Here is a 27870-nt window from a genome sequence, read left to right on the forward strand (position 1 = left end):
AATCTCCTTGTTCATTGGCTAATGGAATTGTGATTTGGGGTGGGGATAGGGGAGGTTGGATGGAGGTGGTGTTTATTCTCAATGGGGTTTTTGGAAGGCTTTCGGGGGGAAAAAAAAGGTGAAACATGGACAGGATTTTTCCCAGCTCCAAATTTCATTCCTTGAGGAATGGGATGAAAATGGCCATATTCCGTCCACTTACAAATTATTTGTGTTTAGTTTATCTCTTCTCTCATTGAATTATGGCTGGCAGTATAGATATTGACTGCATTAGTATTTTAAAGAATTTCTTTTTCAGGTTGAGGTTTGAGGGATGGGAGGCTGCCCCACTAAGCGGGCCTGTGATGACCAGAGCTTGCTCACTCCTGAAGTGAATGTTTGTAGTTTCCTGACGTAAGGACAAAATAAACATCCCAGGCTTGCCCAGAAATGTATTTTAGTGCTTCTGTGCTGCAGTTCTGGGTCTGCGTGTGTTCTCAGAGAGATCGTTTTGTGGGATATGTTTTACCCACATTTTTCTGTCAGGCACAGAGCGTCTTACTGCCAGCTAAGGTTTGGCCTTTGCAATGTGGGCTGTGAATCCAAAATATTTTAAATTAAATCTTGGAAGGAATTTTCATCATTTATTTAATAAATGAAATCAAGAGGTCAAAATTAATGGTCAACTAGGGAGTGTAGTTGGAAAATGTAAACCACGTGAGATGTGCCTTTAAAGTTTTCACTCCTGGTGGGTAATTTTCTTCCCCAAGAACTCAGTTGAATTTAATGAATTTGAAGCTGTGAATGTGAGTCTTACATGAAAAGTATGTAAATCAAAGAGTCAGGTTGTTCTCGGTTGTTGTTTTTCAATCCCACATGTAAGATGTTTATCAAATAAGTCTTAGCCTGTTTGAGTTAATAGATTATTCTGTTTGGTACTGTTGAGCCCCTGAGCCCATGGCAGGTAGACATTTCTGTGGATTTAATAAAAATAAAGCCAAATGGAGGACATGTAATTATTTATAGACTGATAAAAATGTAAAAGATGAATGTTTAATGGTTAAGTGATAATGAAAAAGGAGAAAGAATTTGCTGAACTGAATAGTTTTTAATTCCAGTTTTAGTTAGTGATATCCTTAAAATACATTTGGTTTAGAGTTGAGAGTGAGGTGAGATGGTAGTTCGGTATGCAGGTTTCTTGTAGATTTAAAGTGTGGGGATTTCTAAGATTACTGGTAAGACATTTAATAGTTCCATGGATTCTTTTGACTAATTACTCATAGCCGTTTTTACCTTTTTAAAATAATTCGGTGTATAGTTTTGATACACAGATGAAAAAAAGCATGGAAATATTACTTTAAAGTTCAAGAGAGAAATGAAGGTGAATGGAAAATAAACATTATTTGCTGGCCCTATTCGGTCATTTTGGTTTTGGCTGGAGAATGTGTGGAATGGTAATGCAGGTCAGATACTATCGTGAAACATAATATGACATCCAGATACTCTTATAGGCAAACAGTTCCAAGGCCCTGCTGACAGCTTCATCATTTCAGGCAGTATCTGATATCACGGAATACCAGTTGTCCAAGAATTTGGACATCCCTTTGGAGTCTTCTTCCAGTGTAAGCCCTGGCAGAAGATGTGAAAGCCTGCATTGACATACTGTTAAAATACAGGGTTACCATTTCCCTGTACAAAGGGAATCATCATGGAATTCTTATAAGTGGCACTTCTCTACCAGTGATTTAGAAATATGATGCAGTTTACAAAACTGAACGACTTCCTCAGTTTTCCAGGATGGAGTATAGGTTTTCCCGTGATGGGATCTGATCTGCAGACAGCCATCACGTTTCTCCTTCGGTCCTTCTCCCGAAATGGGTGGACTCACAAGGTAAGGAGAGCAAATAAAAACATGGGAGATGTGACCCATTTTTGTCTCCAACGCTTGTGAGAGTCTTTACAGAGAGGCTGCTGCTGGCCTCCTTTTAAAGCTGAGAACAAATTTCAGTAGTGTCAGCCTCATCTCTACTGAATGTCATAACCCCTTAAGTATCAGGGTATCAAGGGATGTGAGGTTTTTCTTTTAAACATTTCTTGAAGCTAAAGCCCCTGAAGTTCCCCAGCCCCACTGCTACTTTTAGCATTGCCTAAAATACGAAGCCATAGTGAAGAATCTGGAGGACAGCTGGGAACTGGCAATTGCATGAGCATGTGACATTTTTTTAGACATGCATTGAGGAGTTAGGAAGCCTTAAAGGAAAGCCACCTTTAGAACATAGTATAGCATTTTCTCTATATAACATGTACGTGCATGTTATATATATTTCTAAATTACCCACACACGTTTAAATATAGTAAACTATTTTAATGTACTATTTTAAAAACATTCAGAGAGTTGACCCTTGCAGCATTTCGTCTGTGGGTTCTTAACAGTGCTTAGCCACCTGGTGAAGGCTAAGACTGGTGGAATCATAGTTGGAGAATGTGGTGTCCCACCTAAGTCCACACTCTGTTCACTCATTAAAAAAAAAAAAAAAGTTCACATTGTCTGGTGCATGTTCAGTTGATTTCCTGTTGTGCTTTGTGAGTTATTCTAGTATCCTAGGTAAATAATCCTTGAATGAAGTTGATGTATTTCTTTTTATTCACTTGGTTTGGCAAATCATTGACAGACAAATGATTTTATAAGCAATTAAATGAGTTAGCAAACATAGCAACTTTGTAAGAGTCTTATAGCTTATGCATTTCGCATTGTTTTAGCTTTCATTTGCACCAAAGGTGGACCATCCCTTTAAAATTATACAAAACTGATACAAAGGAAGATTCAAGTGCCCCAATTCTAGGGTTAAAGGCAATAATTTATGTTTCAGTAATGTGGGGATGTTGTGGTGCAACTAATATAAATCTATTTTAGAAACATGAAATATATTTGCCATCTAATTCACAATGCAGAATACACAGCCATAATTATTATGACTATATATATATGTATATAAGTGTGTGTGTATGAATAAGGATTACATGTAATACACTACCATGAACATTGTTGTGTTTGGATAATGGGATTTTTAAAAACTTATTTAAAACACTCTTCATCATTATTTAGTGTGGTTTAAGGAAGGGAGGATAAAAGCTCTCATTTGGTTAATTATTTTTTTTAAGCATCCAAAAGTAAAAGAGTGGGATGGAAAAAAATACCTTCAAATACCAAATATTTATACTTTTAATTTTATAAAATGTTTCTTCCTAGGAGGCAGTGCACATCAATAGTCATTTGTAAGAGATGACTGAACAATTCCTTTTTCCCAGGAATCTCTCTTGAATATGTGGAAACACATCCCCCCCTCTTGCTTGCTTCTTTTCACTGAGTAAATGGAGATAGCAGCAGCTTGCTTTTCATATCTCCTTCCTTGGATGTTGATTGAACAATGCGTGGTAGCCAAAGCATTTCAAATTGTCCTCTGGAGCCATCAGAATATATTCTGGTGGGTGGACCTGCTCTGGTGGCCGAGTTTTGGGAAGAGCTATTCATTATAAAATGTATTGATGGATATAGTAGAGATGAATACATACTTAGTTTTAGAACCTAAATGTTTTTCCTTCCTACCTGTCCGGCCATCATTTTTTTCCACCTGCCTTCTCGGTCAGCAAGCTCCAGCCACACCGCCCTTACCTCTGTCCCTCGAGCTCTCCAAACTCATTCCTGCCTCAGGCCCTGTACCTGTGCTGCCTTTCTTCCTGGAATACTCCAACCATGGATGTTTGCGTGGCAGCCCCTTCTCATCAGCCCAGATGGCACCACCTCAGATGGCACCACTCCCTGGCCGTCATAGCTCAGGAGCTCTCCCCACCAATCGCGATCATTCCTCAGTTTTAGTTTTGTTGCAGCACTTACCACAAAATGAAATATCTTATTAATGATTTAAAAACAATTTCCCCTCCCCCAGCCACTAACATGGAAACCTATGTGGCAGGCACTTTCTGCACTTTGTCTCTTTTCCAGCACTTGAAATAGTGCCTGGCACATTCTCGAAGCTCAATAAAATCTGCTGAATGAATAAACAAGTACATATTCTCTGTCATTATATGATTGTATGAGCTGTAAATTGAAGGTCTTTCCAACTCCAACATGCTGTTATTCTCTGTGTGTTGAAGGCATTGTTACAGTTATACGTAGCTAGTAGATTGTGGGCTTTGGGGGCCCCTCCCCACCCCTCTTCATTAGTGGTGGTGGAGATGTTATACTATCTGTCCATTTTGTTTTCCTTACTGGGACTGGATGGGCTGAATTAACTAATGAAGCTAATTGACACATGAAGAGACTGAATCTGAAACTTAGGCTTTTTTTTTCCTTTTTTTTTTTAGGATTTTGGTCCATACACTGTACCTAGTAGGTCACAGCCCAGAGCCTAGACCTGAGGGTTCTGGCCAGCACCACAACAGGTTTTTATCACATTATGTGCTTGAGAGGTCATCTTGCCAGCGAACAGGGTGAATCAAAGGTGTAGGTAACTGCCTCCTGAGAGCTTAGAGTTCAAGGTAGAAATGTCAGTTAACCAAAAACTTGATAGCAAAGACATAAAACTAAGTATTATCATTTGTTGAGTAAATGAGAAAGGAAATAAACAAGTCTGTTAACAGATTAATTGAACAAGTATCTTATCAATCTAATCATCCTAGCTATTAAAAAGAGGTAACAAATGAGTGGCTATCAGTCATATTGAAACTAATGCCACCCTAAGCAGCTATCCATAGACTACACATTTGCTTCCTTTTAGAGATATGGTCACAGATATGGGGACCTGGGTCTCATGCTCTAAGAAACTAGTTTTCATTTTTAAAAAAATTAATGTTTGTAATGTTTGAATATCATACGAGGTAATCTGTATACATTGAATTTAGACATAACGTTGCTATGATCAAGTTTAATTGTTTGGTGCGAGTGTGACTGGGGACCCAATATATGTTAAATTAAAAGCATATACAATGATCTGGCTGCTTACTGTGTGTCCTTATTTACCCATGATAGTTGAGGAATCGTGTTTTCTGAATTCATAAAATAAATTTCCAGTTAACTGAAGCCCAACTAAATTTTAACCATAGTTGCTAGAAATAATTCTGAAGTTTAATTGTACTTTGTCTGTTGAGGCAGGAAAGTATACCGTTTCCCCGAAAATAAGACCTAGCTGGACCATCAGCTCTAATGCGTCTTTTGGAGCAAATATTAACATAAGACCTGGTCTTATTTTACTATAAGACCAGGTATAATATAATATAATATAATACCAGGTCTTATATTAATTTTTGCTCCAAAAGATGCTTTAGAGCTGATGGTCTGGGTAGGTCTTATTTTCGGGGAAACACGGTAGTAGTTCTCACCTTTTTATTTGTAGTGAATTTCTGAAAATGTAGAAAAATTGGATAGTAAATTACATGTTAATGGGAGGAGTGTAGAATCTTCATTTCTGAAGGGGTAAATGCACATAAAATTCCTATGTGTGGTTCTATGGAGGGGAATTTTCTCCTGGATTTTTGCAAGCTTGGTCCCAAGCTGGTGCCTCATTCCTGACTCCCTAGGCATTTGCTTTCCCACGGCTCAGTCAGCCACAGGGGACTAGGAGGTGTGTCAGGAAGTTTCTAAACTTCCTACTCCTGTGTTAGGAGGTGGGTACCTTGAACCTTTGGAGTGATTTGTGTCAGCTGGTATCCCCTATGCGCTAGCAATTCAAAGTATGATCCATGGAACCATCGGATCCCCTGGGAGCTTGTAGAAACAGAACCTCAGACCCCTTCTAGACCCATTAAACCAGCACACATGATATCCAGGTGACCCCTTACGCTCTCTGCACATCTTCCAATTCTTACATAGTCCTAGCACTTTGGCCCCCCAACCCCAAGACTATGGGAGGGAGAGTTCTCCTCATGTCCTCCAGCCAGGCTCCCACTAATGGCAATGTGGAATCATTCCAGTAGCTTCCATTAGGAGGACCCCCAGGGCAGAGCTGGGGGAGGCAGGAACTGACAGAATGCTGCTGCTTCCGTCAGGGCCTAGTGGGTTGTCGGGGCCCTTCATGGGGTGTTTCCTTATCTTCCTTCTCACGCAGCCATGCTCTCAGGGCACACTGGGTTTGTCAAGACACTGCTTTCCACTGCCCTGGACATCTGCGTTCCTGTAATCAGCGCTCCTGTTCCCTCATGACTCTTCTGATGTCACTTCAGTGTGGCATCATTCCCCTGCTTCTGGGTGAAAGTGTGTCAAAAGAAAGAGGACGAGAAGACCTTTACGCTACCTAGAGGCCTGCCGTAACTTCCTGTTGTATGGCTATAACTTGGGGGAGAACCTCAGGTTGCCAGGGGAGACCAGATAAACAGGAATTCGATTATGAATCAAATCAAATCAAATGGAGAGATAGGGAGGGGTGGGTGGCATTAATATGAATGGATTTTTTTTCCCCTTTGTCCTTGAGCTAGGAGAAATTTTTTAGTTACTTGCTGCTTCATGGATGTCGTAGCCAAGGATATTTTATTACTGGAGAAGTGGATCTGGAACAATGAATCATTTCCCTGCATAATTTTCGGTACACCCAATCACTGTGGTATAGAAGTTATTTGTCAGTGCCGGCTGCCAGGAGCAGGGATCAATACGATGGAATTAGTAAGAAGCCGGCAGGAACTGGGGGCTCCATGGGAGCCGCAGTGATGGGGGATGGGGGAAAAAGGAATTTTTTTCAGAAGCTTGCAGTAGACCTCGTTCTAGTTTCTATCTAGGTGTCTAGGGTAATCATATTGTTTATAATATTAATATTAACAATCAAAATGTAATTAAACACAAGTGCCAGGCACGTTCACTTATATTATTATGTTTGCATGCATTATCTCATTTAATATTTACAGCCATCCTGTGAGGTAGATACTGTTGTCATTCCCTTTTTATAATTGAGGAAACCGAGGCTCAGATGCACAAGCAACTTGCCCAGGGTCACATGGCCAGGAGAGCTGTCTGGCGTCAGATTCCCACTCATAACTACTACGTGACCAAGAGGAAATACAGTGGGGCTGGGCTGGAGTTGGAAGTACAGAGTGAACAATTTGGGAGTCTTAGACAGTAAAAAGGGTCATGTTAGGAATTATGTTTGAAAACAGAGTGAAATGATTTTTTGGAAAGCCTGGTCTTTGTTCGGTGGAGCTTGGAATAGGCCCGGACCTCTTGATGGAGCAGATGCACGTCATGCTCTCTTGGCTGCTTATTAAGTGATTATCTTGAAGCGTTTGTCTAGATAGGCCTCCTTTCTAGACTGTCATGTATATTGGGCTGGTATTAGGCAAAGCACCTTTCTTCTTTGTCTGCTGTTTCCCCGTGAAGCTCTGCTAATAAGGAGTGCTAGGGGGATTCTGGGGAGCTGGCGGAGGGAGAAGGGACATGCTTCATCCTGCTTGCTTACTGTTCCTGTCAGCTTCGGTCCAAAAAGGGTCTTCTACTCTGCTAGCAGCAGTGGGTTCCGGGCTCCAGCTTCCTTCTGCATCCTGGAGCCAGTCTCCTGGCGCCCCTCAGAGATGCCCGCCCCGGCCAGTCCTCAGAAGTTTTGAGTGCCAGCCCCATGTGGACCCTCACTGAGAGTCTTTCCTCACAGATCCTGAGGGGTCAGCACCTGCCTTTCAGAGGTCTGGTCCTAGCTCTGTGGGTGGCCTTCTCTGAACTGTTAGATTCTGATAACCTCACCCCACCCCTGGCTGTAAAGGTGGTAGGCACTTCCTACAATTACTCTGTATCACTTAGTTTTTTTCAGTTCTCTAACACCTATTGAAACTATTCTTTATATTAAATAATGTCTCCTGCAGTATCTAGTTTACCTAGTTTTCCCAACTGGCCCCTGGCTGATAAATAAATGTTCCCAAGTCCTGGTGTCCTGGCAGGGGAGTGGGCAGGGAAGCTGATACCAGGGTCCGTGGTTCTCAAAAGTATAGGGGAATCACTGGAGAAGCGTATTAAAAAATCCAGATTTCAGGCCTCCAGTTGAAATAATTCTGATTCAATAGGTTGGATATGGGTTCAAGAATCTGCTTTATAAACAGACATCTCAGGTGTTTCTAGTGTAGTTGCCTGGTCTCAGAGGCTCTGAGAAAATTGACCTCAACCCAGGACCTTCTCATGAGGCTAATTTCTTAAGTCTGGGGTTGTCCTGGGACTTAGAAACCAATTTTATTTCTCTCTCTCTCTCTCTCTCTCTCTCTCTCTCTCTCTCTCTCTCTCTCTCTCTCTCTCTCTCTCTCTTTCTCATATTGAATGGAGGCTATGGAAATGCTACAAGTCCAACAGGGGTGTACATTGCCCCTGGAGACTGCACATTTAACCCTTGTTCAGCCCAACAAGCTCTCATGAAATTAGCTGGAGAAAGGAGCTTTCCCCTAATTGTGTCTATGTGTTAGGCCTTGCTCTCCCAGGTCACTCTCCATTCAGAGGGTTCCCTTTTTCTTCATACAACATGCATGCAGCTGTGTCGTGTCCCGCGCAACGAGCATTGTGGGGAGCCAGGAGGGCGGCACAGGCTTAAGAAAGACAGCAGTAGAGTGCAAGCAGGCAAGGGACTCAAGCCTCAAGGACTGAGCCCCAAATAGGGCCAACGCTTAGTTTTATTAGTTAGGTGAGGAAGTAAAGGAGATAAAGCTTGTCAATCTCAAGATCTGTGAATCCCAGACATTATAATAGGAAACTGATTCAAGCCAATCACCCTTGCCTGCAGGCAGTAGAACCGCAAGTCTCAGAATGTATGTACTTCCCCAAGGGACAAAACCTTTATGCGTATGAATAGATGGAGAGCACAGAATTGAGTCACTTCCCCAGGTTGTGGGAAGGAATGCAGCCACAGAGGCAGAGGCTCTCCTTAGCCGGGGGAAGGTTGGGGACTGTGCCCACCTCTATCTACCCCGTGGGTTCTCCTGTTGGTCCCCACGTGGCTCCGCCTGGCTTGGGTTGTCCCCTACCCCCCACCCCCGTGGGGAGTCTTACCCGTCATTGGCTGACCAGCCATATTTTGGGGCCAAATGGAGACATAAGGTGAAAGCACAAAGGTGAAGCAAAGTCCCTGAAAGGATCCGTCTCACAGACTCTCTTTAGGTGCAGGTACGAGGACACAGACGGGTAGGCTGCTGCGTGGAAACATAGCTGAGATGGGATGAATGGGACTAATGTCAAAGTAGACACTGGTTCTTCTTTTAGCATTTTGTGCCCTTCCCATTTCCAGGTAGCTTAAGATTGGAGCAGAAAGGAATTGGAGACCACCGCCATACCTTTATTAGAGCACCACGTTAGAAGCAGGACACTTGTATCTTTTGGCCTTTGCCAATGGGGATGTCTTTATCTGCAGGAATAGCAGTGGACATTCCTTTGTGGAATCCTGGCTTCTCTTTGGCCGATTTAATGAGTGAAACGAGTGAGTTTTGCTGGGAGTTGTTGCTACCCCCTCAAAGCAGAATAGGAAGTTTTTCAGTCCTGCCAGATCTGGGGGCTTTGAGTTTGCAGGGCCCAACAAAGGACGTCAAAGTGACCTTTAGTGGAATGTGAAAATCCAGTTTGCTCCGTAGGGCTGTGTCCCTCCTGCAGTCCAGGGCCTGGCACCGTTTCCTGAGGTGGCTTTGGAGGGCTGTCATCGGCTCCTGTCTGTCATCTCCTCACCTTCTTAGGTGTTTTCTGTCACCTCTTTATGCTCAAGTAGAATCACAGAAGGCCCTGCTTTATTTTAGCCTGCCTCATTTTGTGTGGCTTCTCCATGCTGAGCTGTGGCTGGGGGATTTAATTTTTAAAAACTGAGGTCCACACCCATTCTGCTGGAACACTGCTCTTCAATAAGCGCTTTCCTGTGACTCTTGACTCCAGCATTGAAAGGGATGTTCTGCAAATCAGAAGCGCATTCAGGCAGGTGGCCTCCCTGGGCTCCTTTCTTGAAGTTAACTGCTACATCCACCAGCAACTAACCTAACAACACACACGGTGCACTGTCCAGAGCTAGCATATTGAACAAAAGTGCTCTTCTTGCTTCTACATTATATATAGTCTACACTGGGCATGCTCTCCTGTGTGTAGACCCAACTTTGAGCACTGCTTCACCTCTCTCATGTACAGGTGGCTGGGTTGAGGAGAGTTTTCATTCACTTAGCAAACACTGAGGGTCTCCTGGGTTCCAGGTGGGGGGCCTCCGTGAAGGGTCCAATTCCAGGAGTGACAATGCTGAGTGAGACAGCTCGTGAGCTTGTAAATCCTCCGATGAGGCAGTACTGAAGCAAGTCCACTTGGGGTTGTTAAGGTAACATCTCAAGTGACTCGTAGCCAGTCCCTGGGACACGTTATCAACTCCGCCCCACCCCCATCAAAATACTAGGATAGTCTTTTTCTTAAAAAGTAAACACACATTCACCTACAGAGCCATTATATGTTTACTCCAAGTTTCATGTTGGTCAGTGTCAACATTAGAACTAGAATCCTAGAATACACTCTCCGCCTCGAGGGGTCTAACCTGAATGCCCTTCAGACTAATTGTTATTTTTTTTTTAACGGCAAGTAAGCATTCACAGAGTAATTTTTAGCTACTGTGTATCAGTAAGAAAACAAAATGACTAGAAGTAAATCCCAGTGTTAATTACACTGAATTAAATGGAAATTAGAGTCTGTTAATTTTAAAAACAGCTCCTTATCACAGTCAAACCCCTCCTCTTTAACCTGGTGCTTAGAATTTCCCTGTACCCACTAATAACTTCATTATTGATTTTCTTTATGCTAGGTAATCCCAATCTACCCCTGTTCTGATTTTAAGTATAGTATAGTATAGGTTTGTTTTTTATGTTGTGTTCTTTTCTTTTCTTAAAATTGTTGCCTTAGATGCAGCTTGAAGTCCAAGGTGAGTTTATTGACATTCATTCCATTTTGATTCCCCACACCAGTTTCCCTCTATCTCTCTTCCGATCGGAACCCGAGGCTACTTTTTGTTTTTCTGTGTTATTATCAGATGGTTCTTGCTGAGTTGCATACAAGTGCTGATTTTCTTTGGTGAGGTCTGTGACCTCTAAAGGTTTAAATCATGCTTTCCCAAATACGGTGGTTTATCCAGGTCAGTGGTGAAATGTAAGTACATTCACTGAGTGGTCATTTCTCTACCTCACCGTGGTCTTTATTTATTTATTTTTTTAGTGAGCTCTCAATCTGCTTCGGCAGCCTCAGAAGGAGGCTCTACTAACTGGTTCTCATGACTCAGCCAGCTTGGCTGTAACACAAACCAGGTTACTCAGGAGGGTCCTGTGTGTGTAGCTGCCCTGAAAAACATGGCCTTCCTGTGCCCAGTCTGGTGTACACACAAGGTCTGTGCACCTTTTATCCAGACAGGCCAGCAGTAGCGTCTGTTTTGTAAAGGAATCCATAGAGCAAATCCCACATAACATTTGTCTCACTGTTTCTGTACCTTGTATTTTACTAGAGAGTTCACTGTGCGTGTTCCTTTCACACAGAACGCACCAAATGACAGGTGAATACATCTGATACTTTTCTCTGTGTGTGAAATAGTAGGATGAGGTGGGTGGTGACACGGTGACAGAGTAAATCAGTTTGGGGCCATGTCCTGAGTACATTTGCATGTTACGTTGAGCCATAGGAAATGTGATCATTTTTTTTTTTAATCTAGGAGAATGGCAAGTTCATATGTGTAATCTAATAAATAATGAAAAATGTGGACCATCCGGTAAGGAAGGGTATACCTTTGAAGCCAAATGACAGCAATGCAGGCAAATCACAGCCTACAGGAAGCATTTAAGTGACTCACAATATTTGAATATTTAATTGCTAATGTTATCCTGTTAGGAAGTTTCGCAAAATTCTGGCTTTTTCAACTTTCCTGCAAAAAGCAGAATCTTGCCTTGCTAGGTGAGCCATCTCACGTAGTGACAATGGGCAGAGGCAGAATGGCAGCTGCACCCCTGCAGAGCTCACGTGTGTGTCCATTCACACCCTGGCCAGCTTCTGGCCCTCATGTGACCTGATTGGCTGCAGGGGCTTTGAGGTTGAACACATGATATAAATAGAGCACACAGAGTAAGTTGGGTAAAGAGAGAACTGGAAGAAATCATCGGCTGGACCAAAGCCATTGGTTTTGTTTACTACGCGCCACCAGCCAGCACCTCCAAAAAGAAAGCCTGATACAGCTCTGGACTATTTACTTGAGAAAGGACAGGTACGCATGTAATTACGAACTCCTTTCATGTCCTTTCAAGGACATGGGCAAACTCTTATTAAAGGTTTGGCTTGGAGCTCCTCATTTAGGTGGGTTGTGAGGGCAGAACTTCCTTCCACTGGCCACCATTCATGTCAGAGGCTAACGTAATGACTTTTTTTTGTTTATTTTTTTAAATCCTCACATTTACGGGAAGGGATTACTGGACAATTGACCACTTGATAGCCTAACTTTAGCATAAAAAAATGTATGTAGACTAATGTATGTTTTGAAAAGTACCAGATGTTTATTGCTACATTGTCCTTACGGAGGGGGGAGTGGAAATAAAGAGAATGCCCCTCAGGAGAAGAAGGGCTGGACAAGTTGCTGTACATCAACATCGTGAAGTGTTATGTGGCATTAAAACGACAAATTGGCAGGACACCAGTTGACCTGGAGGGATTTCCCTGAGGAGTAATACCAGCTAAGATTTAATTAGTGCTTCCTATGTGCTTGCCAGGCACAGTTCCAAGGGCTTTCGATGTATTATTAACTCATTGGATCATTAATGCTGTTATCGCCATCTTATAAATGAAGAAACTGAGGCATGGAGAAATCAAGAAAGTCATCCAAGGATAAGCAGTTAGTTACCATGTACAGGGCTGGTATACGAACTCATGTCATCTGGATGGGCAAAGACTTTTGAAAGTCATTTTTTTAGGTTAGCAAAGTACATTATCAGCGAGAAGTTTAACTATAGAATATTAATTCATAGCTGTTCCTGAATTCTCTGGCTTAGACTTGTCACGCTGGATCAGTCCTTAGAAATCATTTATTTAGTCTTCTGGTTTTCCAGTTTAGCCCTCCTCTTCCCCCTTTTAAACCAATTGAATCCTTTTGGTCAGCAAAATGCAAGTTAGTCGTGGCCTGGAGATGCTTTGCCCTCTCTCCCTTTTCCCCCGGGGTGCCATATGAACTATAGATATAGTCTCCCTCTTTCATGTCACAGATGTGAAGTGAGTCCCGGAGAGCGAGCCTAATGCTTAATGAGTCAATGTTTCTAGGGATGTGAAGCACATTACGGTATTAGGCCTTATAGGTAGGTTTTATTATGCCCATTAAGGAATCTGAGGTTTAGAGAGAAATGAGGCCCAGCACCGCAGGGGATCAGTACCAGGGTTGGAGAGAATCCCCATCTAACCTTCTTTTCATGGGTCCTGCTAAGCTAAGACCTGGGAACTATATGGCCTACCAGAAGCCCTTCAGTTGGATCTTGTCTCTTATTGCTGTAGTCTTAATTAGGAAGTTTCTGAGAACTTCTAATTTGTAGGGCATTATTTACCACAGGTGATAGTGGACAGTGACTTAGAACAGGCAATGAAAGGCTTTTGTATTAATCAGCTCCGGCTGCCATAACAAAATGCCATAGAATGGGTGCCTGAAACAGCAGAAATTTATTTCTCACAGTTTTGGAGGCTGGCAAGTTCCGATCAAAGTGTTGTCCGATTGGATGTTAGTGAGAGATCTCTTCCCTTTCTTTTCCTTCCTCATTCATAAAGTGAGGGGTTGGACTCGATGGTCTTTAAAGCTCCTTGCACCTCTGACGTTGCTCTTGATCTCTCTTATAGTTGAAGGAAATCTTTGGATTCAAAGCAGAATCTTTCGAATTGTCCAATGAATGGTTAAACGCATTCACGCTATGGCAATAACCTCAGGTCATGAAGTTTCACATTTATTCTCTCTGGAGCTGAGAAGCTGCCAGTTGTTCTTTAGTCAGCTGTAACTGTAAAGCAACAACAGTTCTCTGGTTGTAAAGCTGTAGTAAAAGACTTTCCTTACCACTCCCTCCCGCTGTACAGACTTCTCATTTGTGTCGGTGGAAGTCAGGAGACTTCCCCAGGCAAGAACTTAACTGACTGTGATAGGTAGCCCTGTATTACATGCGCTTGTTTGATCTTTTCGGGGACTTTGTTTCCTTCTTTCCTGTTTCTCAGTTTCCCTGAGAATGCTCTGGGATGTGGATTGAGGTTGGAGGGGTGGGATTGTGGGGAGATTTACAGTAGGTAGGGCTGAAAATGGCTTCCCATCAGCAGCTACTTAAAGATGTTTGTTGATTTCTCTGCTGGCTACCAGGCCCAGTGCTAACTAACTACTTATCACTTTCTATGTGGCTCCTTCAGTGATGGTGTCTTGTTCTGGAGACTTTGACTGCAAAATACACTTTGCTATCAGCAGGGCTCTTTGTAGTGTTTGGCTCTGGTATCTGGAACATTCTGGATTGAGCCCAACATGCTGTGATCTGCAGGGCCAGTGAAGCCAATCCAGTGAAACTTGGAGTAGCAGCTGACAGAGCAAGCAGTGAGGTTACGGGCAGGGAGGCCCTTTTAAATAGTCTCTGAGAATAGCACTCTCTCTGGGAACTGAATTCTAGAGAGAGTGAGGCTCCCTTGAACCTTCCCTCTAGGTTGTTTCTCTTTTCTTCAACCATATATGACACAAACAAGTACTTTCTTAGCAAGGCCAAAACAAGTGGGGAAAGGAAGAGTGTGCTGTGTCTTGTGGGAAGTAGGAAAAAGCATGGAGCTTGGGATCTGGCAGACCTGACTCGGATCCCAGTTCAGGTACTCGTCAGCTGTGTGGGCAACTTTTCCGAGTCCCATATTGTCAAATATAAAATGAGGCTAATGATAAAAAAAAATGTACAGGCCTGTAAGGACAATTATGTGAGTATGGTGCCTACTGTACAGTGGGTGATCAGTATGTGTGGATTTTCTTCTTCAGGGAACACAAGTTGGAATGGGAGTCTTGAAGTTGGAGACCTGGGTTTAGAGCACTAGGGTGGTATGTTCGGTCCCCGGGTCAGGAAGCCAGCGCTGATGGTTGAGACCACAGGGCAGAAGAAAGGGTAGAACTTTAGCTCTTCCAAGGGGTGGGAAAGCCTTGGTATGCACTAGGAATGTCATGCCTTTCTATCACATGTGTAAGGAAAGCTAATACTGTTCTCTCTTCCTTATTGCCAAAAGATGCCCCCTCTCCCTTTTGGTAATATTTGATGACTCATTTGGGAAGTGGTGCCTGGAAAAAAAAAAAAAGACTTGAAGAAGAAAGGTATATGGTCACTTGCGGCCCCTTCATAACCATGAGCTTTTTAGCTCATTGATAGTCTGGCAGTAGTAGAGGATTTATGTGATCAGAATGAGATGTTTGGTCTTCTTTGCAGAATTGAAATGCCTTAACGTAGAGGTCTTTTTGCCCCTATGGAATATAAATCCGATTAGGAGCTTTTTGTGCTCTGCCACAGATCATTACATGTCTACATTTTGCTCTTATAAAATATAGATAATGACGTGACTCTGTCTCCTAGGAGTTTGAGTGCATTAGCTAATGATCATGAAACCTTAGGAAATTCATATGAATGCTGAGAGAGCTTTGGTAATGACACATTTGCATCATTTTGCTTGGCATCCTTGAAAGTCGCGCTTTCAACATGAGAATACTCAGGTGGCTGCCTGTTTTTCTAATTGGAGAGCCAGCTCAGAGGAGATAAGCTCAAAGAGTGCTCAGAGCAGATAAGTTTGTCACAGCATCTCATGGAAACCCTGCAGGAGCTCAGGCTGGAGTGGTTTGGTTTGGGCTGTAGTGGAAGAAGAGCCTGAGGTATTTCAAAGGCACTGAAGTTAGAAAATATCAGGACCTGAGGATGGTAGTGGTTTTCATGAAGGGTTATTCCTAGATGCTCATGTCGCTGGTCCCCGTGTTGTTGACCTGCCATTCTTTCAGCCTTTGTTCTGGGGGACCATAAACACGCTGCATAGCTGTGGGCTCTTTTCATGTGGGTCACCCCCCCCCCCCATTGTGAGTCTCTGGAGATCAGATACTGTCTTTGTATCCTGTAGAAAAGTCCACTTTTCCCTTTCTTTTCCCCTCCAGATAATTATTTTCAGACTTAAGAAATTATTTAAAAAGATGTCAAATTATAATGTTTTGAATACCTTGAGTAGAAGACCTTTAAAAAAATAGATATTTATGAAGGGGGTCACGTATAGTAACCAGCAAGTGTGCCATTCAATAGCTGATGTTGTTTTTGTTTCGTTTCAGGCAGTGGAGCTACTGCTGTGGTTCAGGCTGCCCTGTGCAAACCCAGGCAAGAACGTGTGGCAATCAAGCGGATCAACTTGGAAAAATGCCAGACCAGTATGGACGAACTATTAGTAAGTAAAAGTGAAGGACACATCTGCTGGTTGTTTTTCTTAATTTATGGGTAGAGGTATGTGGAGATGGGTGGGAGAAGCAGAGCAGAGATCTGAGACAACTTGGTTTTATCTCCTGTTTTGACACACGCATTTCTTGGAACACAGCCCCCACCACTTTTTTCTTCCCTGATTAATTGTACTGTACCTTATTGACTATGTTGTATAGTACACAACTTACTTCACTTTGACAAACAGTATTTTGCTCAGTCATCATAATTCCTAGGGGGGGATGGTCTCAGTGTTGACCGTTTTATAAAATGAGGGAACGGAGTCAGTTAGATGACCTAAGGTCATGTGATACTGTGTGCAGGGTTGGATAGGGAGCTCCTGGCCCTTGGTCTAGAATCGTGACACAAATAGGAATTACTCCCCAGACAATTTTTTGGTCATTTTGGCTTTCATAAATTACAAAATTACCTGCAAATTTCCAGTTATTCAAAGTACTGCAGGCTAGCTTGCATTTGGCTAATAAGAGGAATTTGTTTCTTATACACGTCAATTCGTACTTCTTATTGTAAATGAAGTATATAACGTAAATAATTGGAGCTTGTCAGTGTGGATATGACTCTAGTAGCATTGGTTGATTAAAGGAACATTTGCTTTTGGCTTCACTGATTCATTATTAAATGAACAGCTTGGCAAATGGTTATTAGTTGCCCGGCAAACTGTGAAGGGTTTGAGTTTAATCTCATAAATATAGTTGTCATTCAGCCTGCCAATTTTCTTTTTTTCCTTTTGGCCATTTATTTGAGGATAATAGGAGACCACAGTGGAGGAGTTAACTGATTGGTTATCCCAACACTAATCCCAGTACAAATATTAGTCCAATAGCCCCACACAAGGCACAAAGTATAATGACAGTTGGCTCCAAATGAAGAAGGCTTTTGTTATATTCTACATTGGGAATGGAATGTCATTAACAAGAGCTTTTTGTCTTTACTCAGAATATAGCTTTTATTTCAGGCTTAATTACAGCACCCTATAGTATAAATTAAACACAAGGATAAAGCTGTGCTTTTCCAGATCTGTGTGGCCTTACATTTTAAATTAGGCTACACAAGGCATAGATTTCACTGGGATTGAAGCAACATATTGTTTGCTAAAACTCAGATTCAAGCAATTTAATAATTTCAAACAATTTAATAATTGCCACAATTTAATAATTTCAAAAAAAAATTACATACATTTAAGGCTTTTACCCTCTTCAGAATGTCATCTGTGTTTTTCTCTTACTGAACTATTATTGCATAATTCTGTTGCTTGCTATCGTGGTGACCAATAATTGTGCCATTGGCATCTGACCAATTTTCAAGGTCACTTTCCTTGAGTGGAAAAAGTGTTGAACAAACTGGGGAGAGTAAGATCCTGCTTCTGCCACTAACTGATTTTTTAACTTTAGTCAAATTACCTAGCAGCTCTGTCCTATTTAGAAAGGGAATTGAATCGGAAGGTCTCTAAGATCCCTTTAGGAGGCCTCAAATTCTGTGGCTGACTGAGTATACGTTAATTTTTTTTTTTTTAAAGTTGTAGTACACATTTAAACTTCTGCACTGTTTAGAAATATTACTGAAGAATTTGCCCATGTGTGTGATTGTACTGCTCTGTTGGATGTTTCACAGCCATCTTTTGCTACCAGCAGAAGACTGACTATCCAGAATATGTATAAGGCTTGTGTGCACTGTGCCCAACTGTTCTGGAACCACCTTTCTGGGCCAGTGCTGTGGTCCCTGGTCTCTACCAAGCCCTTATAGTTGCCCAAAACCTGCATGTTTTCCCTCTGCTGGCTTTTTATTAGCATTTAGCGGTAAGTGATGGTACCGGTAGCTGTGGAAGGGTCCAAGTGGAGGTCCGCAGGAGACGGACATTCCAGGCCCTTTGCTCTGTTTCCCTGGGAGCAGGAAGCCTGTCGGTGTCCTTTGGAGGCGCTCATGATGTAGGCAGCGCTGTCAACATAAGGACTGGTGATTCTGTGACTGTGCGTGGCTCCTCTCCTCTGAGGATCTAGGATTGATGAGTTTGCTTAGTGGCAGTGAATTTCTCTCTCTCAGCCCTTCCCCCGCTTCATGCCCAGGTTGTATTATACAGTATATATACGTAATTACTTTTTATTTAAAAAAGTATATTGTTTCATTGCTTTGATCTGTCCTTTATCTTGAAACTTTGACCTTTTGAAGTCTTGATGTTTCTAGAGACGGTGGGATGGCTGTGGTTGTTTAGGATTATTACTCCCAGATCCTTTTCAAACAAACAAAAACAATGGCATTTACAGTACAGGTCGTCTAATGTTGCCAGGCTTTTGTGGCCGAGCTATTGGCACATGAGATTGTGTGGAGCGAAGTTGAGGTAATCCTTTGGCCTTCTAATACTGCTAGTGCTCACACTTTTATTATCTCTGTGGGTTCACATTTTGGCAGTGTTTGGACATCCGCTATCCTAATAATCTTTTAATTCCGGGGGTGTGGGGGTGTGTGTGTGTATTATATACAGGTCAGTGCTCTGCATCATTTCACACTCTGTATCATGTGTTCACTAGAAACCATTGTTCTCATAAGACATAGTGGTCACTGGAATCCTTATCTTGTGAGAGAGTTATGCCATAGAAGTCGCAGTTATCAGCTATTTGCTGGCTATTGGAGCATCTGCCTCCCCTGCTGAAACTGTATCATCTCCCACCTCTGCTCTCACCCCATCCTCCTTGCCCCGACTCCAGTAGTGAGGCAGGATTTATGCACAGAGGTCAGATGTAATGGCACAGAAGAGTTGTGGACAATTGGCCCTGGATTCTGCTGCTTTTTGGAGTGGAGACCATTAGTAGATATTTCTGTGGCCATAGAGTTTGTTCCAAGTTTGGGTGAAGAAAGATTCAAGTGATTCTATGATTTCTGAATCAAAGTGATAATTACAGGGCCAGATTCTCTGAGAATGAAGAGAATAAATGTTAGATAAGATCATTGGTGCTAAATAATTGGTAATTTAAATAAAATTTATACTGTTGATATGAGTACTGCAATATTCCTCAAAGATAATTTGGTTTCATATCTAATATACAGTACTATACTAGATAAATTAATATATATTATTATATGTATAATAATATATATTGTGCTTAGATACATAAAAAGGATTAGTTTTGGGTATATATATGGGAGGACAAAGGTATATGCTTACTAAAAATTCATTTAACTTTAACAGCAATTAAAACACCCTAGAATAAGTGTTTTCCTTGGCATCACATGAATAGCATGTAAACTAATGATTTTTCTATGCATTCTTTTAAATTTTCATATATGTTTTGGATTTTGACCTTTAAATATATCCTAATCTCTTTAGGTGTGATTTTGGTCGTTAACTTCCCAGGCCCTAAGGGGGTGTTACTGGTCTCTTTCACATTACTGACCATCCTAACCTAAATGCTTGGGTAATTTCTGAGATTTGTTAATCCCACATTTGTTGTTAACCCCATAGTGATGTAAATGACTAGTAACACCCTCTGGGAGATATTTATAGTTTTAGAGCAGAACTTGTTTACTCCGTAATTGTTAAACCCTGTTAGATGGTCGATACTGAGCTAGGTGATGGGAAAACAAAGAGGGTTCCTGTTTCTTGGGGAGTCTTCGGACTAGTAAATGAGTCTATTCGTTTTTGTATTGTGTTGGTGAGATTTTTTGAGCTAGGGATATCTTTCTGCACCTTTCCCCTCTATTTGCCTAGAAATGGTTTAGCAGATTGATAGATTCTCTAAAGTATATTCCACTGAGGGAGTTCTTGCTTTCTAATAAGAATTTAAGACTTGCTAAATGGGTCTGACCCACTGTCATGCAGACTAGTATATTCTATGTGAAAGTAGCCTTGAAGTTTCTTGAAAAAACTTGGCTCTCTGGTTTGTGGTCAACCTCAAAGGTTAGGGATGCTACTCCAGGGCACACTTTGCTTCCCTTAAAAACCATTACATGAGTGAGGAATTAATTTGCTTTTTCTGAAGTTATCTATCTTTTCAATCTCTATCACTAGGTGACAGCAAATTCCTTAAATGTGAATGGTCTTCCTTTTATTTATCCTAAAACCTACTTTTCCAATCTTTGGGCCACTTTTCTTTATTTTCACCTAGAGATCATTTTGGTTCATCATCATCCTTGACTTTATTTATGGTTTTTAGACTTTAGCCATATCATTCTCAATTTTTTTCTCTAGACTTCAGGTCTCATATTTTTAGTCTGTCTTTGGTACCAAGTCACAGAAAACCAAGTAGCATTTTCTCATTTTTTCACACAATGCCATCAAAACTTACAGTTTAATTCTTAGGGGCAGGTGAGTTACATATGTAGAAGTCATGGCCCTGAGGCTAGACAAAGTGCTTGTTTCTTAAAAAAATAAATGAAAGAAAAAAATAGTCTAGTTAAGTGATTATGAAATAATATGTAACGATCATTAAAATATTTTAGTTTGTGATGAGTGACAAGTGTGAGCAAAGTCATTTCAAACAACAACGGCTACACAGAAGTGATGAATGCCGAAACTTGTGATGGAGGGAAAAGAGCTCCTCAGGTCAGAGGGTCTGTGTTCTTCACCAGAATCACGGTCTTTGGACAAATCAGTTTCACCTCTGGTCCTCAGTCTCCTCGCCCATTCAATAAAGAATTCTACCCAATGGTAAACATTTATTTTCATCACCAAATTTGTATGATTCTGTGTATTTAAAAATTCTGTTAACGAAATCACTTTAAAATTACTTGAACAAAGACACTAATTACTAGCAAATTATGCTTTATAACTTAGGATAGAGTCAAGTTACCCCAGTATTGTGGTATAACGATAAAATTCCTGTAAATTCATAGATTTGAGTGCACAGGATGCCATCTGTTTCTCCTATGTACATAATGAAAGAGTTTCTCAGTCTTGAACTCAAAAAATTCTGGTATACACCCTCCTCTTCCTGTGTCATCTTTATAAAGGTATTTTATTCATCTCACCGATAGTATTTGTAAATAAATCAAGAGCTTTCTTTTTTCAGAAGAAAGCCACTGCCTTCATTTTGCTTTTTGCTGTAGTGTTTGTTTTTTTTTTAAATTTCTCATCTCTTGATATGCTGTTTTCTCCCCACTTCTTCTCCCTCCTTCTCCCCTCTCCCCTTTCCTCTTCCCTCCCTTTTTTCCTACTTTTCTTCCTCCTGTTTAGAGGAATGAATTAGTTATAATTTGTAGATTATTATGGAGAATAAAGCTTTAGCTATTTTATTTATTTATTTATTTATTTATTTATTTATTTATTTTTATTAGTTTCAGGTGCACAAGACAAAGTAATACTTAGACGTTTATCTTTTATATCCCTCACACTGTGTGAACCCCTCCCCCATCCACTACCCCTCTGACATCGCACAGAGCCATGACATTTCCACCGTTTCTATTCCTAATGCTGTACTCCGCTTCTTGTAAGTACATACATACACACACACACACACACACACACACACACATATACATACAAACTTGTAGTTGACATTCATTATTGTTCAGCTTCAGCTTCAGGTGTACAGTGCACTGATCAGGCATCTACATCATCCCTGAGGTGGTCTCCCTAATGGGACAAGTGTCCATTGGATACCCTACAAAATCTTTACAACATTATTGATTACATTCCCCAAATTAATTTTCAAAACCCCGTGGCCATTTTGTGGTTACTGACTGTTTTCTAATCCCTCACCTTCCCCTTTATCCCCACCCCCCTCCCATGTAGCAACCCTCAGTTTTTCCTCTATGTCTCCAAAACTGTTTCTGATTAGTTCATTCCCTTATTCTTTTCTTTAGATTCCACATATAAGTGAGATCATATGGTATTTGTCTTTCTCTGTCTGACTTATGTCACTTAACATAATGTTCTCTAGGTCCATCCATGTTGTTGCAAATGATAAGATTTCTTTCTTCTTTATGGCTGCGTAATACTCCATTGTATAAATGTACCACAGTTTCTTAATCCAGTCATCTACCAATGGGCATTTCGGTTGTTTCCATGTCTTGGCTTCAAGTTGTTTGTCCTTTTTTTTTTCAATCTTCGTTGTGGAGGGTGCCGTTCAGCTTCAAGTTGTTGTCCTTTCAGTCTTAGTTGTGGAGGGCGCAGCTCAGCTCCAGGTCCAGTTGCGGTTGCTAGTTGCAGGGGGCACAGCCACCATCCCTTGCGGGACTCGAGGAATCGAACTGGCTACCTTGTGATTGAGAGGATGCGCTCCAACCAACTGAGCCATTGGGGAGCTCAGCGGCAGCTCAGCTCAAGGAGCCGTGTTCAATCTTAGTTGCAGGGGGCACTGCCCACCATCCCTTGCGGGACTTGAGGAATTGAACTGGCAACCTTGTGGTTGAGAGCCCACTGGTCCATGTGGGAATCAACCGGCAGCCTTCGGAGTTGGGAGCATGGAGCTCTAACCGCCTGAGCCACCAGGCGGTCCCAAACTTTAGCTATTTACTTTGCCTAATGGCCATTTGAGAGAATAGTTATCTCCTAACTGTTATCTGACGGTAGGCTTCTCTCATCCTTTTAAAATTAAATTACATTTGGGGACCTCTGAGCAGTTCCTATAGCCAGAAGGTATTTTTTATTTTCCTTTCAATTCATGTTTAAAAAAAAAAATTAAAAACCTTTTTGAATTGTTTTACCTAATCTCTGTAACTGTGTTGATACATTTACAAATCTTGTTTATTGTAGAAAAAATTATACCAGGTTGAGGAGGTCAACTTAAAAGACTGGAAGCTATAGTGTGTGTGTTTTCTTTATTGTATCAATGAAAGTATTTTTCCATTCTTTTTGAACCAAATAACTTTCTAATTAGTAAATTAATCGTTTGTATCCCAGCTCATTCCTCATCATATGTGGAAACAAATTACATTTAACTGTTCTTGTAGATTCTTGTAGAATCTTTTATACCAAGGATATAGCATTAAAATCCAAGCCTGCTTCACGGAATGTGTGGTACTGTTTTGAGCATTTCAGGTCTCAATCATTGAATTTTATGTTGTTGTTTGTCCCTTGCCACTTAGCTTTGTAATAATTTTCATATGATTAGGCGTTTGTTTTTACCCAAATTTAATCCAATTGAGAGCAGAACTAGAAGTGGGAAATGTTTGGATATTTTGAAGACATATATTTTTAAGTAATTAGAGAATAAATACTATATATATAAAAACGAATTCATTTCTACAGCTCCAAAGTTACATTAGTTTAGGGAATATGTATGATTTGGTTGGAGGAAACAATTTCCATTTTCGGAACATCAAATTTAAAAGTTATATTATTGTTGATTCAGATAATTAAATATACTAAGTATATTTACTTTTGTATTTTTATACATTTATTAAAAATAGCTTGCTAAAATGTTTAACATCTCATGTTTTTTCAAAAAGTAAGCAGAAATTAACATTGCAAGGACACTTATGTTTCTGGACTACATGAGCTCAGTAACAAAGAAACCTAGCACATACTCATTTTCAGAGCAGGAGAAAATGGGGAAAATGTACCCAGATTGAATACAACTTCAGTTACATCTCTCTCTCTTTTTTTTTTAATACCTCACTTTTGCCATCTTCTTAGACTTGTTAGACTTCTTAGACTTGTTGCTTGGGCTGAGGCAAATGATTTTGTTCTTTCCTACATTATCTTCTTTCTGATTTTGGTTAGGTTATTTCCACAATTAAGCTGCTGCTGAAAAAGAGGGACACTGTAAAACTAAGGAAGGTTGGAGCGTGTTAGGGTTTTTGCCACTTTTTCAGGGGGTTATTCCCTGGCGGAACCCCAGACTGCAGCTTGTACCCAGGCATGGGACGGGACATCCCACAAAAGAAAAAGACACATTTCACCTCACATTCTCATCTTTTGGTGATAAACCCAAATACAGCAACAGTGCTAAAAGTTGGCCTGGCGGTTTCTAGCAGCATCAATTGGCTGACAAGAAAAAGTCTTTGTGATTCTGTTATTAATGAAGTCTTCGACTTCTACTTTTTCCCATACCCCCAATCATCGATAATTAAGTGATCAAATAGCAGTTGTTGGTGACTGAGTCCGATTCAGATTCCATGGTGGCCAACTGAACAGCTTTCAGAACCCATGAGGCTTCCTTACGACTGCTTGCTGAAGAACTCTTTTAGTCAACTCTAAAAGAAAATGGCTCTTTACCAGTGCTGTTTTCCTCTAGTGTTTCAGCATCACTCTTTTATTCTTTGCTTTCTTCCCCCTCCTTGTTTCTTTTCAAGAAAATAACTATACCAGCAGCTTCTACATTTCCAAGCAAAATTTCTTAGCTTTTTCTTTAGACAGTTTTTGCAGAGTGTCCAATTTTGTGACAACATAACCAAGGCCCGGGAATGTACATACTGTTCTGTCAGCAAGTAGATACCATGATCCCTGAAGATTTTGAAGGCTTTTCTGGACCTCCAACTACCATGACTCTTTACCTTTTCATAGCTGCTCTCTCTAGCTTTAAATATGTCTCTACAAACACTGATTAAGGCTATCACAGAGTTTATGCTTCCCTTTTTCTAACTTTCAAAACGTTTCCCTGTCTTCAAAATATCTAGATTTGTTCCATTTCTAATCCTGCTGTGCATTGGACTGTCCTTGGATAAACACACATACCAAATCATATGAAAACAATTATGAAATTAAGTGGCGAGGGACATTGGTTGATTCATTGGTAAGTGGTATAAGTCAGGATATTGGAGTTACTCCTCCTTGAGTAGGTTTTTCCCTATTGCTTCTCTTATTTTGAAAGAAGTAAAGTTTTCTGCATATGCAATATATCACTTCTTATAATTTAAAGAAACTCTCAGTGACATTTTTCATGATTGAAAATGACAGTCCAGAAAAATACACTGCTCTTACAAGAGCTTTGTCAATCTTTTTCTTCCATTTCGTGGCTGACGTTTGAAATCATGGAAGTTTATTTATTTATTTTTTTAAATTCTGCTGCTTCAAGTGTTGGGTTATTTATGAATATGGATTAGGTCACCCTTCGTAATGGTGCTGATGCTATGGCCGTACACGCTGGAGAATGAATTCCTGCAGTGTTTTTATTTAACATGGCTTTACCTCCATATTATTTAAGGAATTATTTAAATGATTGCAGGGTGTGGAGTACATTTTAAAGATGTATTTGTTGATCTCTTGCATTTGGAAATACATATTCCATTTGACAGTATTTATAGATCAGATCTATTTTTTTCCTTTTTAGATTAAATTGCAGTGTGGAAATATGCCTGGGAGGTAGCTGTTTCTCTCAGCATTTCGTTGAAAGAAGAATGTATCTCAGTGCGTAGCTTGAAAGCAGTGGTTCTCAACCTTGGCTGCACTTTAGAATCATCCAGGAGCTTTTGAAAATTTTCATTCCCAGGCTGTATTCTAAACCAATTTACATCATCATCCCTGGGGCTGGGATCCAGGCATTAGTACTTTTTAAAGTTCCCCAGACAAGTTCACTGTGTGGTGAAGGTTGAGAACCCCTCACTTTAGAATAAACTTAGATTTAGCATCTCCTCAGATTTAACCGCACTTAATGTTAGAGCTTGAGTGGGTTTGATTTCTTAACTAAGGCTGAGTAGGATATTTTGCAACCAATATCAGATAAAGAAGCATTTACTTAGGATTTACAAAGTTGTGAAAAACTGCTAATTTGGTTAAGTATAGTTTCGTATTTTGAATTCAGAATTCATTTAAACTGGTTGTAATTTCTTTTTTTTTTCCCCAGTGTGAATCTCATGGTCTTAAGGGACAAAAGAAATTAAGATTTAACTTTTTCCTAATTCTTACATCTTCAAATTCTCTCTTGTTTCTTTGTCCTGAACTCTTTGCATGAGTATATATTTAGATTCCTTATTGCAAAAGGGTTTGAGCCAACATACCAGGAATCATGGAGTGTGACAAAGTGATATAAATTAAACACAGGGTCAGATAACTAGGAGAAACACTCTGGGGACACTGTAGACTCAGGAATAAAGCTAAACATTCACGGCCCCAAGACCTGTACAGGATACTCCTTGAACCAGCAGGGACACACACAGTGCATTATATGACCTTTCTGTAGGAAAAGGTGAGTGCTGCTGCCAGGGTCTGTCTCTGCGCCTTTGAGGCTCAGTCAGGAACTTGGGACACTTGAGGTTAGTGATCAGTACCGGGGTGCTCACAGGCTAAGAAGGCACCGAGACATTGAGAGACTGACTTAACATTTGTGTTATGTGCTAAGCATTCTGCAAGAAGTTTTACACGTCTCAGTTCGCTTATTTCACAACAGTCCTACGTAGGCGTCATTATTAAGCTCCCTTTACAGAAAAGGAGACTGAGGCTCAAAGACACTGCATAACCTGTCTAGGTTATCAAATCGGTCAGTGACATCGCCAGGCTTCCAAGCCAGCTGTGTCGTGGGCTGTGGCTCTTCTTATGTGTCTCCAGCTAGGTCACATCCCTGTTAATCACAGTTCTTGTTTGTCCTCAGTACTATTTATAGGAAAGTAATTTTTTTTTTTTTTGCACGGGGTTAGGGTGGAGGATAAAGGCTATATAGCAGCATTAGAAAATCCCTCATACGTATTTAAACACAGTTTCTTTTTCATTTTTCCAGTTTTTGGGGGTTTTTTTTGGTAGTTTTTTTCCTCCTAACTCATCATATTCCCAGGATAGGACACTATGTGTTTTCTATGGTACTCCCTAGCAAACCTAGTATGTCCCTCATGGGAGGCCTCGTCTTGCCCTGGATTGGCAGATTTGGCTGGGCTGACGTAGCGGCCGTGTGTGGGAGTCCCTCTTTGATCTGTCTGCCACCTACATGGCTCACAGCACAGGGATGCTGCCGTGGCTGCCACTTCAGTTTCAGCAGATGGAAAGGCCTTTTACTTGCTACTCCATTTTAGGTCAGTTTTCCCACTCTTGTGACATTTCACTTGTGACATGTTTCAGACGAAGCGGCATGAGCAGATCCAGCTCTTTAAGCCACAGGGAAGATTAAATACTGTGCCATAGCTTGGTTTGGCACTTGGCGACATGTCTGAGTCTTATTTCACTACACTTCCAAGGGAGCCACTGTGTCATATTCCTTGATGATAGTTTTGGCAAATGTGTTGCCTGGATTCCAGAGTTCTTTGAGTTCCATCTTTGACCTCGTGTTTTTTTCCTCCCTTTGAATTTTTCACCTTTTCCCATACTTGTGAAATTCCAACCACTTTAATGCTACGGTCTCCCTTATATCCATCTTGATTTTCTTCAGGTCAGACTCAGCTTCAGGTCAGACTCAGGTGGTGCCTCTGGGCCTGCTCTCCGGCTCAGGGCTTCCTTTCACATTCCCTCCACTCTGGTGCCTCTCGGCCTGTCTTCTACCACTTTGCCACCCAAAGTCTGGTTTCTGGATCCAAAGCATCAGCATCAGTTGGAAGTCTATTGGAAATGCAGAATTTCAGGCCCCACCTCAAACC

At 41.0% G+C, this 27870-nt stretch overlaps 1 protein-coding gene across 5 annotated transcripts in view; it reads left to right on the forward strand.

Moving 5' to 3' along the window:
• The window catches only part of STK39 (serine/threonine kinase 39), a 276825-nt gene that overhangs the window by 39296 nt on the left and 209659 nt on the right, over positions 1-27870 (forward strand). For all 5 annotated transcript variants that reach the window (XR_004423705.1, XM_033112650.1, XM_033112649.1 and 2 more), the window contains exon 2: positions 16272-16384. Coding sequence is in view for 4 of the 5 variants with exons in the window: in XM_033112650.1 (XP_032968541.1) it covers positions 16272-16384 (113 nt within the window). In the remaining variant the exon portion in view is untranslated. The remainder of the gene's footprint in view (positions 1-16271; positions 16385-27870) is intronic.

The sequence above is a fragment of the Rhinolophus ferrumequinum genome, chromosome 8 (genome assembly GCF_004115265.2).
Source record: "Rhinolophus ferrumequinum isolate MPI-CBG mRhiFer1 chromosome 8, mRhiFer1_v1.p, whole genome shotgun sequence".
NCBI lineage: Eukaryota > Metazoa > Chordata > Mammalia > Chiroptera > Rhinolophidae > Rhinolophus > Rhinolophus ferrumequinum.